The sequence below is a fragment of the Didymosphaeria variabile genome (assembly GCF_027946475.1).
Source record: "Didymosphaeria variabile strain IMI 356815 chromosome Unknown scaffold_7, whole genome shotgun sequence".
Classification (NCBI taxonomy): Eukaryota; Fungi; Ascomycota; class Dothideomycetes; order Pleosporales; family Didymosphaeriaceae; genus Didymosphaeria; species Didymosphaeria variabile.
In genome coordinates, this window is record NW_026611626.1 from 2,763,139 (window position 1) to 2,780,572 (window position 17,434).

At 51.0% G+C, this 17,434-nt stretch overlaps 8 protein-coding genes across 8 annotated transcripts; 4 read left to right on the forward strand and 4 right to left on the reverse strand.

Annotated features, from left to right (window-relative positions):
* Positions 1-436: 436 nt before the first annotated feature.
* MRL1 (Cation-independent mannose-6-phosphate receptor CI-MPR) lies at positions 437-1,680 on the reverse strand (the record flags this gene model as incomplete). Its single annotated transcript, XM_056218822.1, has 3 exons — positions 437-595; positions 687-1,224; positions 1,340-1,680. The coding sequence occupies 3 exons, from the start codon at positions 1,678-1,680 to the stop codon at positions 437-439; spliced, it is 1,038 nt and encodes a 345-aa protein (XP_056068087.1).
* Positions 1,681-2,140: 460 nt separating this feature from the next.
* ERG24 (erg24, C-14 sterol reductase) lies at positions 2,141-3,717 on the forward strand (the record flags this gene model as incomplete). The annotated part of the gene is made up of 3 exons (XM_056218823.1): positions 2,141-2,205; positions 2,254-2,552; positions 2,603-3,717. 3 exons carry the CDS (start codon positions 2,141-2,143, stop codon positions 3,715-3,717), a joined length of 1,479 nt encoding a protein of 492 aa, XP_056068088.1.
* Positions 3,718-4,372: 655 nt separating this feature from the next.
* Positions 4,373-4,729, reverse strand: N0V89_010079 (uncharacterized protein; the record flags this gene model as incomplete). The annotated part of the gene is made up of 1 exon (XM_056218824.1): positions 4,373-4,729. One exon carries the CDS (start codon positions 4,727-4,729, stop codon positions 4,373-4,375), a length of 357 nt encoding a protein of 118 aa, XP_056068089.1.
* An 813-nt stretch (positions 4,730-5,542) lies between these two features.
* On the forward strand, positions 5,543-6,814 carry N0V89_010080 (uncharacterized protein; the record flags this gene model as incomplete). Its single annotated transcript, XM_056218825.1, has 1 exon — positions 5,543-6,814. One exon carries the CDS (start codon positions 5,543-5,545, stop codon positions 6,812-6,814), a length of 1,272 nt encoding a protein of 423 aa, XP_056068090.1.
* Positions 6,815-7,960: 1,146 nt separating this feature from the next.
* Positions 7,961-9,391, forward strand: N0V89_010081 (uncharacterized protein; the record flags this gene model as incomplete). Its single annotated transcript, XM_056218826.1, has 1 exon — positions 7,961-9,391. The coding sequence occupies one exon, from the start codon at positions 7,961-7,963 to the stop codon at positions 9,389-9,391; it is 1,431 nt and encodes a 476-aa protein (XP_056068091.1).
* A 675-nt stretch (positions 9,392-10,066) lies between these two features.
* Positions 10,067-10,938, reverse strand: N0V89_010082 (uncharacterized protein; the record flags this gene model as incomplete). The annotated part of the gene is made up of 4 exons (XM_056218827.1): positions 10,067-10,081; positions 10,135-10,587; positions 10,656-10,700; positions 10,756-10,938. The coding sequence occupies 4 exons, from the start codon at positions 10,936-10,938 to the stop codon at positions 10,067-10,069; spliced, it is 696 nt and encodes a 231-aa protein (XP_056068092.1).
* A 1,020-nt stretch (positions 10,939-11,958) lies between these two features.
* On the forward strand, positions 11,959-13,492 carry N0V89_010083 (uncharacterized protein; the record flags this gene model as incomplete). The annotated part of the gene is made up of 4 exons (XM_056218828.1): positions 11,959-12,417; positions 12,475-12,561; positions 12,613-12,675; positions 12,725-13,492. The coding sequence occupies 4 exons, from the start codon at positions 11,959-11,961 to the stop codon at positions 13,490-13,492; spliced, it is 1,377 nt and encodes a 458-aa protein (XP_056068093.1).
* A 368-nt stretch (positions 13,493-13,860) lies between these two features.
* N0V89_010084 (uncharacterized protein) lies at positions 13,861-16,761 on the reverse strand (the record flags this gene model as incomplete). The annotated part of the gene is made up of 4 exons (XM_056218829.1): positions 13,861-14,077; positions 14,178-15,394; positions 15,442-15,604; positions 16,541-16,761. The coding sequence occupies 4 exons, from the start codon at positions 16,759-16,761 to the stop codon at positions 13,861-13,863; spliced, it is 1,818 nt and encodes a 605-aa protein (XP_056068094.1).
* Between the last annotated feature and the right edge of the window lie 673 nt (positions 16,762-17,434).

Here is a 17,434-nt window from a genome sequence, read left to right on the forward strand (position 1 = left end):
GCAGTATAGTGTTACTGCTGCGATCGAAGGCGCATGTGGAGGTAAGGATGCATTATCTCATGCTCGGCCTTTCGGAGTGCAATTGGCATTCATACGGAGTGGTCAGACAGGGTTATTACTGAGCTTTGGCATGGTGGATGGGGTCTTGTTGCTTTTCGGTGGTAGGTACACCAGGTCATGTTTTAGACATGGCATGGGCATACTGCATGGTAAGCTTTAGAGCTTCGGCCAAATGTACACCTCAGCACCGGTTCTGATGCCGCGTTTTCGGCTAGTTCAATAAAGTGGATATTCGTGGGTCCTACCCATCGTTCGAAGTAGATATCAATCGTCCCATTTGTTCCCAGTCAGACTCCGTGTCCCAAGTGCGGCCCAGTAACGCCGCTATATCCAAGTCTAGATGCAAATGCCAGCACAGGTACAAATGAAAAGCCTTTTAATCATCCCACTCCTCGTCGAGGTTATCAATGAGTCGGTTTTCGTCTTCGTTTCTTCGGCCACCGCGGCCGTGCTCGCGGCCGAGGGAGACTCGGCTGTAGCCTCGTCGCGAGGGGAGGAAGCGTGCGCAAGAGGAGGTGAGAATGATGAACATGTCCTAGGTATCGTCAGTTGCGCGATCTCCAAAGGGTCGGGAGAGCAGGGGTGGTAACAAGCGTGTATATAGAGAAGGGCAATGTAATACATACAGCAATGAAACGTCCAATGCCAGCCCACATGGCGTAGTTGGGCAGTTGTCTCCATCCGCGCTGGTGCATGACTGCGCGCTGGTACACGCAACCACCGATGAAGTAGACCATTACTGCAATGAGCATGATGACGCCGAACACGCCGCCGGGACCTAACGCCTGCTCCTCGATATGTACGCCTCCGCAAGCAGCATTAGAGCGCCCCTCGAAGAAGTATACGCAGTCGTCTACGGCAGCGACAAAGGAAAACGAGGTCTTGACTAGCGGGTCGTTGTCGCAAAGCAGAGAGATGATGGTAGTCTTGCGGCGCTTGCCGTCCGAGGAAGGCTTCTTCTTCTTCGATGAGTCGTCGTCCTCGTCGTCCTTGTTCTTGTCCTTATCCTTGTCTTTGTCGTCATCGTCATCAATGATTTCTCGGGAAGACAGGTCGACAGCGGCATGGGGCGAGCGGCGGTCGCTTGATGAGGGGCAGAGGGAACCGCCGGTGTAGTTCAGGACCAGCTTGCGACCGCGGAAGACAGGTTCATAGCTTTCAAGCCTGGAACAGTTGTTGTCAGCGAACAATGCTCCACAGATCACAATCGTGTCTGCGGCGTAGCTTCAGGCGCATAACACCCCGAACCTCCGCTCAACATCCTCCAGGTTCGACTTACCCAAGCGCATACTGCTTCCCGTCCCTCTCATAGAAGGCGCTCACGTTCCTCCACAGATCCTTATCCAAATCTTGCACGTCGTCCAGCTCCTCAACCACAGGCCCGCAGAAGTTGATAGTAAAGTTCGCGCCGTAGTCGTGACCCCGCGCATGCCAGCTGCCCTCCTCGCCCTCCTTCGGCTTCTTCCCTTCCTCCGGCGGCGTCCGATGCAGCGGGTTCAAATCGAAAAAGCGATCGGTAGTGGGCGAGACGGCAGTGCACGGCTTCGGCGCCTTCTTGTCTGACGCGGCCGCTGCTGTCCAGAGCAGCGCCAGGAGCGCGGAGAGATAGGAAGTCCGCATGTTCCGCAGGTATTTGGAAGACAATAGCGAGCGTGGCTAAAAGAAAGTAGGGAAAGGCGTCGGCTACGTGGAAGGCATCAGCATACCAAGAGTGATGATTGTCCAGGCCACCTGTGGTTTGCCCGGAGCACTGGTGCTGTTGCAGCAGGACCCTTGTCCGGCAGCTCCTTCCTCGGGCCTAGCGCCGGTCTAACCAACCAGGGGAACCGTCAAATGAGCGCGTCATTACCTCAGCCTCGCGGGAACGCGTCCTCCGGCTGGGCTAACATCGTCCCATGATCTTGCTACAAGTCCTGGCTATATAACCTCTTGTACGCTGTTGTTCATTGACTCCGCGGCGCGCGAAGGTTGGTTGGAAAATTACATTCTGGACGGTGTTGCATTGGAGCAAAGTTCGTCGCCGAGACCCCTTTCCGTGTGGACGATAATTTTCGAAAACAACATCCCGAATTCTGCAGACATGGCGCCCAAACGCAAGGCCGAGCCTGCAGCTGAGAAGCCGCATGGCTATGAGTTCTTCGGACCGTAAGTGCATGTTCCAATGTCATACAATTAGGTGCTAACCCAACCTAGACCTGGTGCTTTCGTCATTTCCTTCTTCTTGCCTGTACTTTGTTATGCCTTCACCTTTCTCTGCAATGACATCTCAGGGTGTCCTGCACCATCGCTGCTTCATCCATCAACATTGGACTTCGAACAGCTGAAGAAAGAAGTCGGCTGGCCTGGGTTCTCAGGCTTAATCACCTGGAATGCCGTCCTAGGAAACTTTGCCTACTACTTACTCAGTCTGGCTCTGTACGCTTTCCTCCCGGCTGAAGAGCCTGAAGGCACTGAACTTCGCACTGGAGGAAGGCTCAAGTACCGTTTCAATGGTATGTCACGTCCTACTACCTAGTCACCTGACATTTCTAACAATTAGCAGCCTGGGGCTCCGGTATATTCATTCTGGTCATCCTCGCCGCAGGAACCATCGTTGAAGGCGCCGAATTCCGCGTTTGGACCTTTATCTCGGAAAACTACGTCGGTCTTCTCACCACTAATATTCTGACCTCCTATGCCTTGGCTACCTATGTGTACATCATTTCTTTCACCGTTCAACACCCGAAGGACCCAAGCCTGCGTGAGCTTGCCATGGGCGGGCACAGCGGCAATATGTTGTACGACTGGTTCATCGGCCGCGAGCTTAACCCGCGCATTACGTTCCCCGTGTTTGGCGAAATTGACATCAAGACCTGGGCCGAAATCCGCCCCGGAATGCTCGGTTGGGTGATTCTTGATCTGGCTTTCATCATGCAACAGTACCGCAACTTCGGCAAAGTCACCGATTCTATCATTCTTGTTACATTCGCACAGGCCTTCTACGTCTTTGACTGCTACTACATGGAGCCCGCCATGCTGACCACCATCGACATCATCAGCGACGGCTTCGGACTGATGCTTGCCTTTGGCGATCTCGTCTGGGTGCCTTTTACATACAGCCTGCAAGCGCGTTACCTGGCCACCTACCCCGTGGAACTTGGCATCCGCGGCTTGGTACCGATCTTCGCGGTCCAAGCAGTCGGCTACTACATCTTCCGCTCTGTCAACAACGAGAAGAACCGCTTCCGCACCAACCCCGACGACCCGCGCGTGAAGCACCTGAAGTACATCGAAACTGCGTCCGGCTCCAAGCTTCTCATTACCGGCTGGTGGGGCACCGCGCGTCACATCAACTACCTCGGCGACTGGTTCATGTCGTGGTCGTACGTCCTTCCCACCGCTGCCGCTGGCTACGTCATCCGAAATGCAGCGACACACCCCGTCGATGCTTTGTCTAAAGACGCCGTCTTCTTCCAGAACTCATACCAGAAGTACGTCGTTCCCGGAGAGGCCAAGGGCTGGGGCATGATCGTCACGTACTTCTTCATGGTGTACTTTGCTGTTCTACTTCTTCACCGTGAGCGCCGCGACGAGGAGAAGTGCCGCAGGAAATATGGCAAGGACTGGGAGAGGTACTGCGAGTTGGTGCCGTACAGAATCATCCCTTATGTCTATTAGGTTAGATGAGGAACAGGGGAAGTAGGATGTAACGCTATTGGATCAGCTGGATCTGATTGAAGACGTACATCAGTGTATATTACATCAGGGTTGATAAGGAACGATGCGATGCTATCGCTACCCAGCGATCAAAGACATGCATCAAGAAGAGCTTCGATGGAGAGAGAGGTGCCATGCTATCGTTGAGCGATCGAAGACATGCGCCATCAAAACATAGATAGGGATGGGATGCTACCGCTGGGAACGCGGTTGAAGACATACATCCACGCAGGTGTAACGCTATCGCTGGCTAGCGGTTAAAGACGTGCATTCTGGTAATCTCTAATATAGATAGGAGCAGGGGAGAGGGTGCCTAGCTATTTAGCTTGGAAGATAGCTGATTTGAAGACTTGCGCTCATTACATGTTCACATTTTCGTGATGCACAATGATGGACATGCGCACTATGGTTTCAAGATGGATTGTATATGTGCGGCCTCACGTTGAATACCGCAACGTTTCTCTACCCGAACTTGAACTGTATAACTCGCAAGGGCCGCGTGAACGATCCGTCAAATAAGCCATGCAACATCAGAACCGCGCTCCTCCACATCTCATTCTCCCTTGTAGCCGTTCACACTCCCGTAGAATTGACACACGAACCCCCCACCACAACACTACTTCCGCCCACTAGCATCCTCCTCCTTGCCCTTAGGCCGGTACGTCAACGCGCCGTACTCGTACCGCCCGATCCGTCGATCTTGCTCCTCCTGCATGTCCTTAAAGGTGCTGTTAGGAGACCACTTCTGTCCGAAAGCACCCGCAAGATCGTCCATTGGCTCGTCCTTGCGGTGATCAACCTTCGTGTCCGCGAGGTGCTCGACGAGATCGTCCATTGAGGGAGCCTTGCGAGCCGGTGGAGTGAGTTGTGGTGTGGTGGTGGTGATGTTGGAGGGCTTGGTGGGTGTTGAGGGGGCCTTTGCTGAAGCCTTGGAGGCCTTGGTCGGTGTGGAGGCGGTGTTGTTGGATGACATTCTGGAGCTGGAGCTGAGATGTAAGTATACGTTCGGTAGGGGTTGTGGGGTAATCGGTTATGGTAGAAGATGTGGTGTGGCATTATGATTTATATAGTCAGTGAATGGTGTGGTGAAGTCGTGTCAGTGACGTGGTCGGTGAAAAACGGTGAAGTGAACTTATCGTGGGAGCGTATGCGTTTGCTGCAGCACTATGAGAGGGGTGCACTGTTTGCTGGATAGGTATGCAGGTAGTCGTCCCATGTAAAGCATGGCTTGTTGCATATGGAAGCTGTGTATAAGTACTTAACGATGTGCTGTTGTATCTCGGTTTGATAGCTGATGTTAACACCTGCACGTGCATCTTCCATTTCGCGATCGCCAACATCCGAGCTTTTCGCGTGAAAAAGGAAAAGGGTTATCAAGGTAGTTGGCGAGAAAATCAACTCTGAATATTAAAGTGGTTGAGCGTGTTCAGCTGTTGTGAAAGTTTCCTGTATCGCGCATTGCCAGAGCGTGTTGAAGACGCGTCAGTACGTGATCACACTGATCTTTTTCATCCCTTCTAGGTTTATGTATGAGAGCACACACAGCCCTAGATCAACACCACCCACTCTCTCAACCCTCTTCATTCGGACCTCCAAGTCTTGTGTAAACCTTGGACTACCCGACTTGACGGTACACCAGACCTATCGCTATCTTTCAGATCAATTACTATTTCAATCCATTTCTCAAGATGCAGAGCCCAGTAAGCGTAGAATTGATTCACAATACTGTACTGGCTGACATGGATAGATGGTACTTCGTGGTCGCGGGTTGCCTCGCTCACGAGCGATGAACTTCGTCTTGCCTGCTGATCCCGAGCTATCCCGCCGTTCGACTGTACCAGGGTCTTCGGAAAACCGGCGCAGTTTGCGTCGATGGTCCAGTCTCCACGGATCACATCCTCCGAGCGCAGTCTCCTCTGAGCCCATATCGCAGCGAGGCTTCTCTCGAGAAGCAACTTGGCAGACCATATCCCGATCTAGTGAATCAACCTATGAGCTCCCTGCCTTGGATTCAGATCTTCAAGAGTGGTGCACCACGCTTCTGGATTTCATCGACCAAGATGACTTTGAGATTGCAGCACCATCTGGAGATAGTTCTGGTGACCATGATGAAGATCGAAGCTGGACGACGGACACTGCAGGATCGCTACCACGTCTCAGCAGTACAGGTGTGCAAGAATCGGCAACGCTGCATAGTCGTACCGCTATCAAGCAACGTCGCCGGAAGGTGACCGTTTTCGCTCTGCCCGATGCTTCGTTGGTGGATCTGGTAGCATCTTCGGCTGAATATACATATGAGGCGCACTCTCATCCTAGATCTTCCGTAGGAGACTTTGCACTACCGTCCAGCAACACGTTGATGACCGGAAAATCAGGAGGATACCGACATGAGCCGCAAGCTGCAGGTAATGGACGGGCACCTCCGAATCACGATCAAGACACGCTCAGAATCCTCGAAGGCAATGGGCCATTTATACTTGACGCGAGGGACATCAGCCGCTCCCAGTTCCAGGAAATACGACATGGCGCCGAAGATAATTCCAGTTTGGAAAGCCCCGTGCGCCTGCAATTGATGCCTCGTGGAGATGTCGTTGATGGAAATGCGGTAGAGCGACAGGTCCACCCATGGACTTCTGGGGTGTTCAACGAGCTGGGAGAGGACATCGTATGGTTTCTTGACAATATGGGGGATGAAACCGCTGCTACTGGAGGAGAAGGACTGCCCTCGCCTGCGGATGCTCAACACTGGTCCGACACTGAGAGCAATCATGCAGCAGAGCATTCGGAAAACGAGTTGGAAGGCGAGATCTTGTCGTTGCTTGATGGCCTGCAGGGTTTACCCCATGGAGGCAATGGAGAAGGTCAGTCCTCGCGTGAGGATGCTCAACTCGGGCTCGAAGTCGAGCGCGACCATGTAGTGGAGCATCCAGAAGACCGATCTTCGAGCCTGATGGCCACGCCACCACCTCCACCAATCGTTCTTCCTGCTCGCACTGGGAGCAAGAAGAAGCGCTTCGGACGGCTTGGGCGCTGGTTGAAAAAGATCGTAACGCGCTAGAAAGATATGACTCTTGAGATTCTGGGCTGGCTGTTGAATAAGGACTATGATATGGTGAGCCAATTGGGGTGTGCAGAAATCATGTATTATTTGATACTATTTGAAGGAAACGGGGAACATTTGGCGGAAGACGCTATTCAGGATAGCGGGGTCACTTTCGGGAAAGAAGCACCTTACGGGGCGTGCTATCACCTACAAACCTATTACTTACTAGCGTACCCTTCTCTATTGCGATTGCCAACGACCCGCATGTTTAAACGCCATCTCGTCGACGGCCTGATCAAACGAAAACCCTTGCATCTTTAATTTATATGATCCGTCGTCCCTATCTGAATTTTATACCAATCTATGGTGAAAGATTAAGAAACTCTCGGGATGCTTGAGCGAGTCCGATGGCAGCTCGATGGCTACGAGGGACGCATTGACCAGTGCCGTAAGATCTGTTGGGTACGATGTCATACTTTGTGAGCCGTGCCAGCGGTATGCGATGTTGCTCACCATCTCTGCCTGGACTTCTGACTCATATGGCTTCCACACCTCAAACATCGTCTATACACGCAACGCCGAAAAGGATCGATGGGGTCTTGTATCAGAGAACATTGAAGTAGAGAGGCCTTTTTTAGATTTGGGCTTGTGTCGGCGAACATTCTGGTGTATCTTTTGCTCAGCTGCTTGCTTGGCCGGCAAGCGAGTGAATGAATATACACGTGATCGATGCTTGGCGCTCTCTGCATTCACCCGTTCCGGTGCCTGCCCGATACGGTACGAAGGCTCGTGAGCCCGCACCGCACCGCACTTGGATCACCTTCACTTTCACTCACAGCGCGCTCTGGCTTCCAGCAACTTCGGCTGTTGTCATGGCAAACCGTCATCTTTAGCCAGTGTATCCTTTCGCTAATAATTTTTCACGCACAACACGCACAACACGCGATATACAAGAGACCATCGCTGAGTCTGCTTCATAACCCACCACACCACGCATCGGCTTGGTCCCTCAACCACTCCATGCTCCAGCCGCGCGCACCCAAATCAACACAGACCCGACGCCGTACTTGGCTATAAAGTCAAAACTTTGCCTGAAAGTAAGACCGCATTCTCAGATCGCTCCCCTCACACCCTCACCCACACCCTCAACTAAACAACAGAATGACGACGTACTTCTACCGCAACCCGGATGGCTCGGAGTACATCCGCGTGCTTCCCAATGTTGCACCGGTGTACTTTGCAACCGCACTGGTTCCTGGTTCCGCCTTAGAGTCTCATTGGCAACGTATGGGTGCTCAGCCGACATTCCCCAACAACATGATCGACCATGGCCCAGATGACTATAGTATAGCTCTGGATGACGAGTGGCACGAGACCGACGATGGCTACTATTCGGATTCAGCCGAAAAACCTCTAGGTGGCGGCTACTTTGACTCCCCAACCTCTGGTGGCTCGCCATTTGGCATGATGAGCCTTGGTCTGCCCTTGATGCCCCAATATGGTGGCGATATGCTCGAGTACCCCAACCTGGAGTTGATTCGCGATCACCACAGCCTGCGCTCGCTGTTGCCCTACATTCAGCCCGCACGATTCCAGAATTCCCTTTTCGGACCTACGCTCGATATCGTTGAGGAAGGCACCGACCACAAGTTCGCCGCTGCCGTACCGAAGAAGATGCTGGCTCTGTTCTGCGGTCGCAAAATGCTCAATCGATTCCTCCGCACACTTGAACGTGAGGACAACGAGAAGTGGGTAGGTGGTCCCGTGGGTCAAGAACTTCGTTTCCCTCGCCATCACGTCAATCATATTGGTGTAAAGATCGTGATCGCTTGGATGCACCGCGCGTGCCGAACACCAAAGGAAGAGATGAAGCAGATCCGCATCCCGAAGAACTTGTTTGCTGCCTTGTCCTTAGCGCGTGCTCTCACGGCGTTTGGTCTGCACAGCGACGCCAACCGTGTCGACATGTTTATCGCCAACCACCATTACCAGCGTCCAATGTACCCGAATGAGATCTTTTCCATCTGGAATTGCCTGCCTAAAGATAGCAAGTACATCTATCGCATGATTGCGGATCTACGAAAGAAGCGCTGCGAGTACGAGAGTGGGAACACGAATGCGCTGAAGGATGCAGAAAAGGTGTTGGCATTCTTGGAAGAGCATCCCGAGCTCAAGGCACGTCTCGATGACAAAGATTACAACGATCGCGAGGAACATCGGCCCTTCTTTGGAACGGAGTGGTGCCAGCGAGCCGCACTTCAGACGCAACAGATGTTGGCAGGGTCGGAGAATATGAAAGACGGCGAGACGCTCATGTCTGGAGAGTGGCATGGCAAGAGCGCTAGGCCCCAGCTGCGTGGCAAAACTCGTAGGTCCGGACGTCCGCGCAACGATCAAGATAAAGGTCGTCCTCAGCCTCGAAAGCCTATGACCTCGTTGAAGAATCATGAGCCCAAAATTGCCCCTGCTGCATGGCCTCAGTTCGAAAAGGTCGTCGTTCTCAAGATCGTAGACGCCCACGAGAAGGCGCCGGGCGACGCTGACGAGGCAACGGACTCAACCTACGGTAGTGAGGACAAGCCTCCACGTTGAGCTGGGGGCTCGGGATAGGGGTGAAAGTTGAATAAGGCATTGAGAATCTCGGTCCGTCGCTGTGAATTGTGTCAGCATCAAGCACAGGTACGTATGGATACTCTTTTGGCTTTTAAAGCGTTGCTTTATTTCGAAGTTTCAGGTTCTTGTGTGAACGTATGTGGCATATGGATAGGGAGTAGGTGATCGTGGTGGACGTAAGGGTCTTGCGGAAGTTGATAAGCGATTACTGACTCTTTCGCACGGCCTGCTAACCTTGAACGAAGTAATCCTAAAGTTTTGGTTATACCAATTCAAAACATGAGTTCGGGGTGGGGGGAAAGTTGAAAATGGCTTCAAGAATCTCGGTCTGTGGCTATGACTTATGTCAACTGCAACCAGAATCGGTGTTTCTGCATACATATGGCGCGCATATGGCATTGACGTGTTTCGAGATGTCTGGTTTTCGCGTGAGTGTATATGGCATCTGGATAGGGAGTAGGCGGTCATGGTGGACGTAATGGCGTTTCGAAAGTTGATAGGCGATCACCGATTCGTTCACACTGCCTGCTGATTTCGAAGGAAGCAATAATGAGGTTTTGTTCATATCGAATCAAAAGATGTCGTTTTCATTTAATGTCCTATAAGCAGTTGACTGTGATAATCTGGGCCTTTATGGACTTTGAACGAAGCTGTTTATTTACCCAAAGCCTATTTATAGTCAGTAAAGTCACCTAAGCAAACCTTGAGAGGGTGAATCTTACCTTGTCAACCATCGCTTGACCTGACATCATCACGTTTGCCGCAGCGCTCTTCAACGTTCCACCCACCAACATGAACGTCGCAGCCTCTACCTTTAAGCCCTTCATCTCCAGGAACTTCTGCGCGTTAAAACCCCATCTGTCTTTCAGATCCTGCACATCTTCCTTTTGCGCGCCCTTGAAAGCAGCCGCATAGGGCTCCTGCAACTTCTGCAAATCTTCCGCTGACACGGAGACCTGATCTAGGCCACCTGAAGCTGGTCGAGCTAAGATGAAGACGTATCGATGAGGCCTAGGTGACACATAGTTTGGGAGTGGTGCAGGTCCGATGTAAGGCGAGATGTCATTTGGGGTGCTGGATTGGACGACAAGCCCACCGTCGTCCTTCACAGATACATTGGTTGAGAGCCAATGCCGGACTTGACCAAAGTTTTGGTCGTTGTTTGCCATGAGATCCTAAGCATACTATCAGAATGTATGTAATAAGAAGGACGGTGTCGGACATGGCACAAAGTAGCGCTTACCGGGTCAGTGAGTATAAGCACATAGTCGCTACGTTCTTCCTTTGGCTACGTTCGTCAGTCACACCGACGTTACTGCTTTCCTAAAGTATCCAGAACATACTGGAGGGCTCAAGAAGAGCTCAGGCTCGGGCTGCGTCTCCTCTCTACCAAGTTCCTTTCCAGGCGCATCCAGCGTGGTATCCGGGAACTTGACTTTTAGGTCGTACGAAAGCTGCGTTCCTTCCGGCAAGACATCGGGGATGACTTTGTGTTCGCGCAAGATCTGTTGCTTGTCTTGAGACATGTTGGGTCAATTTTGAGTTAGCGCGACTCTGCGTGAAGATAGCTGAAAACGTGCAATCAATTCGATCGATACATCTTCAAATCCGCAAAGGCAAACTTCATATATACACTGTCTTTGGGTGCAAGGATATAGTTGATGACGTTTAGATGACGGGTGATCACGGAGGTCAAAGGGATCGTTCGCAGGGATATGTGCGGCAACGACGACCGATGCAATGGCGACCCGTTCCCTACAGTAATCGATTCGATAGAACCATTTAGACTTGCTTCAAGCGTGAACGGAACCTTCAACGTGTAGTTGATGTGTCCGTTCTTGCGCTAGTTCTTGGACAAGAAAGTGACTTACCCAATGCGGCTAGCGCATGGGAAGTACTCGAAGGGCGTCATTCAACGGATTATCTATAGTGTGTATGACCAAAGCTTCATCTATGCTTCCAAACCTGCAACTGGCTGGGAGTGTAAAAGGACACGCTGTAGAGTGGTATATCCTAATGTTTGCTTCATACGCGTACCATATCAGACAGCATTGCATACCGGTATGTAATTCACGAAGGAAGTAGGCAGCATCAAACAGATGATCCACGAGCGTCCCTGAGATGAATAATCAGCATGGCATTGGAGACTGGTATGTTTCAAGGTCTCTATTGCACCTGTATATGATGGTACTCGCTGATTCGCAGCGGAATTGATTAGAATCTTGGAATATTTGTTGTTGTAGTAGTTTAATACCTGTACAAACACATGACCGGAGTACGGTGCAATAATCTGGAGTTTCACTTTGGGACCGAGTAACTTGGATACACCCGAACGACGTGGTTGGTTGTTCGACAAGTGAAAGTTCATCCGAATCTGGCATTACGGAACGGCGGGTTGCCCGTGCTTCTGACATTCATCACCACCCGCGTATAAAATCTCGACCAAACACACGGTACACCCTAACTTCTTCAACAGCACTCCAAGCTGCAAAAAAACAGTATCTTTAAACAACCCGAGCAAGGCAGCTCTTACTACCTTGTGCGTCATGGCGCAGGATCGATCTCAGTTCCCCAAAGATGCTCAAGCCAACCGATTCACTGGATCGCGACCTGACTTAACGTTAAGCTCTCAACATCCAGGCAGCTTCATGAAGTACACAGATGAACGGTCTCTTCAGCTCGAGCAATGCTGGACCACATCACAGTCGGGGCTGGCGGACAACAAGTCAGTTAAGGCAGTGGAAAAGATACCAGACGGGAAGTCTGAGCAGCAACAAATCAAGACCAATATCGTACAGCCGCCCGCAACCTCGTCCAACTGGAATGATATCCCTGATGACATGCTGCGTGCGCCATTCCGAGGAAGAAATCCGAAGAACCATAAAGCAATGAGCAAGGCTAGAAATGCAGGTGTTCAGGCGTGGAGGGCTATGTATGGAGGCGATGAGGGCTTTCCTGATGAAGAGCTCTTCGACTCCATGGATCATACAGCCGACGCTCAAGCAGTAAGTATCCCACATATCGCAAAACACCCTGGAACCACGCAAACTGACCAAAAGCAGCCGGCGACGCCCGCAAAGCTCACACTCCATCGTGTCAAGAAGATGAAGCCGGCTCCGTACGTTCAGAAATTCAAATTGAAGAACTCTGTAAGCACCATTCGCAAATGTCGATGTAATAGTGCTAATGAAGACCATCAGGAGCCTCCCGAGGGCATGGTAGCCGGCCCAGAGTGCGATCGCGAGAATATGAACAACGATGAGGTCAGTGATGCGTCCGACATCGAGGACATCGCTTTTGAAGAGAGTGAAGGAGAAGGTGGTGTTCCCCCTACACACCAACCGCCCTGTAGCGTGGTGGGAGTCTTCATCGAAGTTAGACCTATCAAGCGATGGAAGCAATGTCAACTTGCTCGGTACAGAGAATGAGCACAAGACTCCGAAAGCGCATGACATCGGTCCTAGCGTTGACAAGGAACCGAACTTGGAGGATGATTTCACCGAGCACGACTACCTCAAAGCGAAGGCAGCAGCAGGCGAGCCCACAATCCTCCCGAAGGACATGCTCGCCCGGTTGCGAGAGCAGGTCAAAGCTGACGAAGAGCGACATCGCGAGCAAGATCCGCGCTACCAGCACGAACTCGTACTGGCCAAAGTCAACGCAGCTCAGGCAGAGCGCGAAGCTAACGTCCCCAACGAAGTCCTCTATCCCGAAAAGGGTGCTCACGGCGAGAAGTGTTACCTTGACAATGAGCAATGGGATCTTTTAGAAGAGTTTGAGGTACAAGACGAGCCAGAGCTAGAGGATGAACCAGAGCCTATGAATACCCTACGGCCGGAGAACACGATGGATGCAAGTGAGGTTCCAGACTCTGAAAAGAAGGTTGAAAGCATGTCCAGTGGTACCTCGGGTAGAGACGGAACGATGTATGGATGGGCTTCCAAAGCTGGCAACGTCTTCACCTCCAAGCTAGCCACAAAGGAGCCGGACAGTCCAAAACCCAACGATCGCCGGAAGACTGGCTGGACACTGGCCGATGTTTTGGAGGAAGATGAAGTAATGTCTAGCAGGCGAGCTTGAATTGCACCTGCACGTTAGCTTGGGAGGCGGTTGGCAAGCAATGGCCAATCTTCCCTGATTGAATATTCAATGCTTCTTGCTGTCAAGGGTTTTCAGCATGGTCACCGTTGATTCACGTACATATGAGGCGGCACGCTTACTTGCGACCTGGACATGAGATGTGCAGCCAATTGTCCAGTTGTCCGGGTCTCATGATCGAATGTTTATGAATCATGGAACATCTTATGGTAGATACATTATTAATTTAATTTGCGATACATGTTATTGGGAGAACCTCATGTAAGATATGATTAATTATGATTAGTCGTAAGGTGATCACGCGATCGGTGTAAAATCTAATTGCTGACCGCTTGGTGCAACGAATCTGATCAGATCGACAGCGAAAACGGAGCTTCTTCCGGGTCCAAGGCTCTCCAGATAAACGGTGCTCCCAGGCTAAGTCCATCCTTGTCGAAAGTGCGAGCTTTGATCTCTTTGCTAAACGACTGCATCGTCTCCTTGAACTTCGCCGCAGCTGTACGCGTTTCACGGTTCGTGCCGCCTAGGAGCGTCGGGCTGTCGAACATGTAGGAAAGAGAGCGGTTGCTGTTCGCTATAAGCGGCCTCGCACTAGTGCAATAGAGCCTGCGTCAGCGAAGAAAACAATCAAAGAGTATCGAGGCGTCTATCAAGGGTTCAGACTTACAAAATCCCGTCAACCTGGAACTGCGCCAAGGCAGCTTGCAGAGGTGGAAGGTATTGCGCAACCGACGTATTTCCCTTGATTGTAGGCACTGGCTTATAGAGCGACGCCGGATGCATGGGCAACGTAGCAGAAATGGAAATCAGATTGTTGGTGTTGACAGAGTGATGGACGGTCGAAACCAAATGGGCAATGTGGGTCAGAGCATCAACAACCGCATCGATGTTGTCGAACTTTTTCGGGAAATCGATGGCTTTGGCGGGACCATTGGCTTCAGCAGCCCAGGCTTGAAGTTCTCGGTCGCCCCGAACAGCACGATCTGATTTATAAAACGATTTGACGAAGGTGCGTATGAACCCCTTCATGGCCTTGTGGATCGTTGAGGCGTTTTCGTAGTATGGGAAGTCGGCTAAATCGGGTCCGTCGCCATGGATGAGTCCTCTCTTCTTCAGATCGGCCTCAAAATAACCGGCCTGAAATGCACCAGTACCGTTGAAATATAGTTCAGTGACAAAATCACGTGCTCCGGTACCGGTAACAGGAAATAGAGTGTCGAAAGCTGTACCGTTATCGAACAGAAAGCTTTGCGCTAGTGGCTGAATGGAGAAGAGCTGGTACGTCAATCGATCCAAGAGAGCATAGATGGGATGATCAACGCTTAACGTTCGGATTGCTGCCAGCCAAGTAATCTGTACCACCTCGTGGGTTGATGCAAGATGCCATGTTTGTGCAAAGAAGAAATCGTTGACATTGAACATGATTTTGGCGAGTGTCCAGTCGGCGTCCTCGTCTACTGGTGTGTAGATGAGGTTTGATCCGACGTTGGTCCTGATAGCGAGAGGGAGGAACTGCCCCGTCTTTCTAGAGATGTAAAAGTAGGCATCACACGCCGCAGCAAACTTGTTTGTCGTCTTTGGCCGGGATGCTTGTGCGCGATGATCAGCATAGAAAAGCCGGCCCTCTTCAAGCAGCTTCTGGAGATTTGTATCTGCGAGCTTAGATATGATCGAGGCATCTACCTGGAAGGGAAGCTTCGAAGACTTTGGTAGCCGTCGCACAGAAAAGGCGGAATTGGCCAGCCGCTCCATGGAGAAGAAAAGATCCTGCGTATAATTGGTGAGCACACCTGGAGCAGGACCTTTCGGCAAAGTCTTGGCCCATTGTCCTTGATACAGGAGCAGATACTCGTCGAAAGTGTCTAAACCTTGAAACTGCAGAATCTCTATCAGCATTAAACTAATAAGCGAGGATCAAGAAGTCAGCATACCTGTTCAGTCGAATTACTAGCGCGCGCCGTATCCTCTACAACCAAGATCGTGTTGGGTTGCGTCTCGAGCTGCTCATTTGCTATGTCTGCAGCTACCTTTGCCTGTCCTAGAGATCCACTTGGGTAGAACGGTCCACCAGCAACGGCTGGTCCGTAGAGAAAGCTGGCTCGTGTTGTGTTTATGGCTAATGCCCGATGTACGGGATCTGCTGCCTCTTTTGGAATCGTAAACCCCAATGCTTTTCCTAGCCAAGTAGTACACACGACCAAAAGAATCAGAGAGCCAGAAATGGTCATCGTGAAGTACCTGGCGATACGAAGGCAAGCTACCCAAAAGGAAAAGAAAGACGGATAAAGACAATGAATACTAGGCTCGTATTGTCTTGAACACGCGATTACGCGCGCACTGGGACGCCGTAAGAGATGTAGATATGAAATGAAAGCTCTGGGAAGCAGGCTCTTTTATCTCACTCTCAAGCTTGCAGCACCATTGCGATAGCATGCAAACAGCTGACGGCATCGTTCGGCACCTGATATGATATATGGCAGAGCTTTGATGCAGACTTAGCTGCAGACTAGATCACAAGGGGGTTCGAGTTCGTATTTTTGGGGAAGTTGGTGGTCAGATATTCATAGCTTTCCCGAGCGCACGGGCTTGCCTGGCACAAGCGTTACGAGTACTGCCCCCAAAGGAAATTGGTGGCCTTGATCGAATAAGGGGCCAAAAGGACAATGTGGAACCGTGCGAGCGTGCGATGACATGCTACTATCCATGACCGCTAAGTGCTTATCGTTGGGTGCTGTTAGTGCGGCTGAAGCCGCTTCGCTGACGATACTCGAGGTTGCCTTTCCTGCCCCCAATCAAATTTTGGCACGGCGTATGAAGCTCAGCTCATCACCGCCACTGTAAAACGATTCCCTTCTAGATGGACTGCATATTGAACAATACGTTTATGTAAGCATGCAGTGTCTCAATAATCGTTGAGCTACTCACCGACTGAACGCACGTCGAAAGTTGATCCAGAAGCAAAACCAACTTCAAAATGAGTAATGTCCGAAAGCCCCGTCTGCGCTAGAATGGAGTGAGAACTAAACCTACTCGAACACGATCTTGAAATTCTTAGCAAAAGCCCTATCTTCCGTAATACTCCCGAGGCCATATACGTTGAGTTTATTGCCGCGTTCTTCCCCACGACATTGGGTTCCATTGTAGTACTTTGGCTCTTCGCCATCTATACCCACCAGAACCCTGTGCACAGGCTTTCCATGCCAACCAGCGATCTCGATGTGTTTTGACCCTATGATGGTAACCAGTGTCATCTACAAGCGAGTTAGGATTGTTAAACGTAATGCATGCAAGCATATTTCCTCCAGAATCTCATAACTGGAGCCAGAAATTTAGTCCATTTACAGCTTATTGAGCTGTGTTCGCATAGCACACCTTTTTTCGACAATGAATTTGTAGCACGCTTCGACTATAGTGATATTTCGAGTCCCTGGATCCAAAGAATTCGTTAAACAAAACGGGAGACAACTCAAAGATGAGCTGTGCGTAGAAGCAATTCCAGTATGTCACGAGGATATAGGGCACATTGTGACTGGCCGGAGGGTGGTGATCGTATGAGGGGCTTGCCAACGTTGAATTGTGAAGCGGGAATCATGACGATGGGCAAGACGAGTCTCGAATTGCGAAAAAGAACAGAGAGGTTGTACTCGCTATACATTCAATTTGGTCTATCCATTGAAACCAATGTAATTCACGTACCTTTCAGACACACAATCTATAGCATTAAGACCAGTCTGCGCGCTTGCTTCTGTAGAATTCCGCAAGCGCGACGGCCAGAACTCTCATTACGATTAAACTCAAAATGCATCCACCAAACGACGATAATACCGGAGCGCCCTCTCATCGTAGAACTTCGCAGCAAAGTCAAAGCCGACAGCAATCGTCGCACGCACACGAAAGACCGCGTCCTCCTACCCACGATAACTA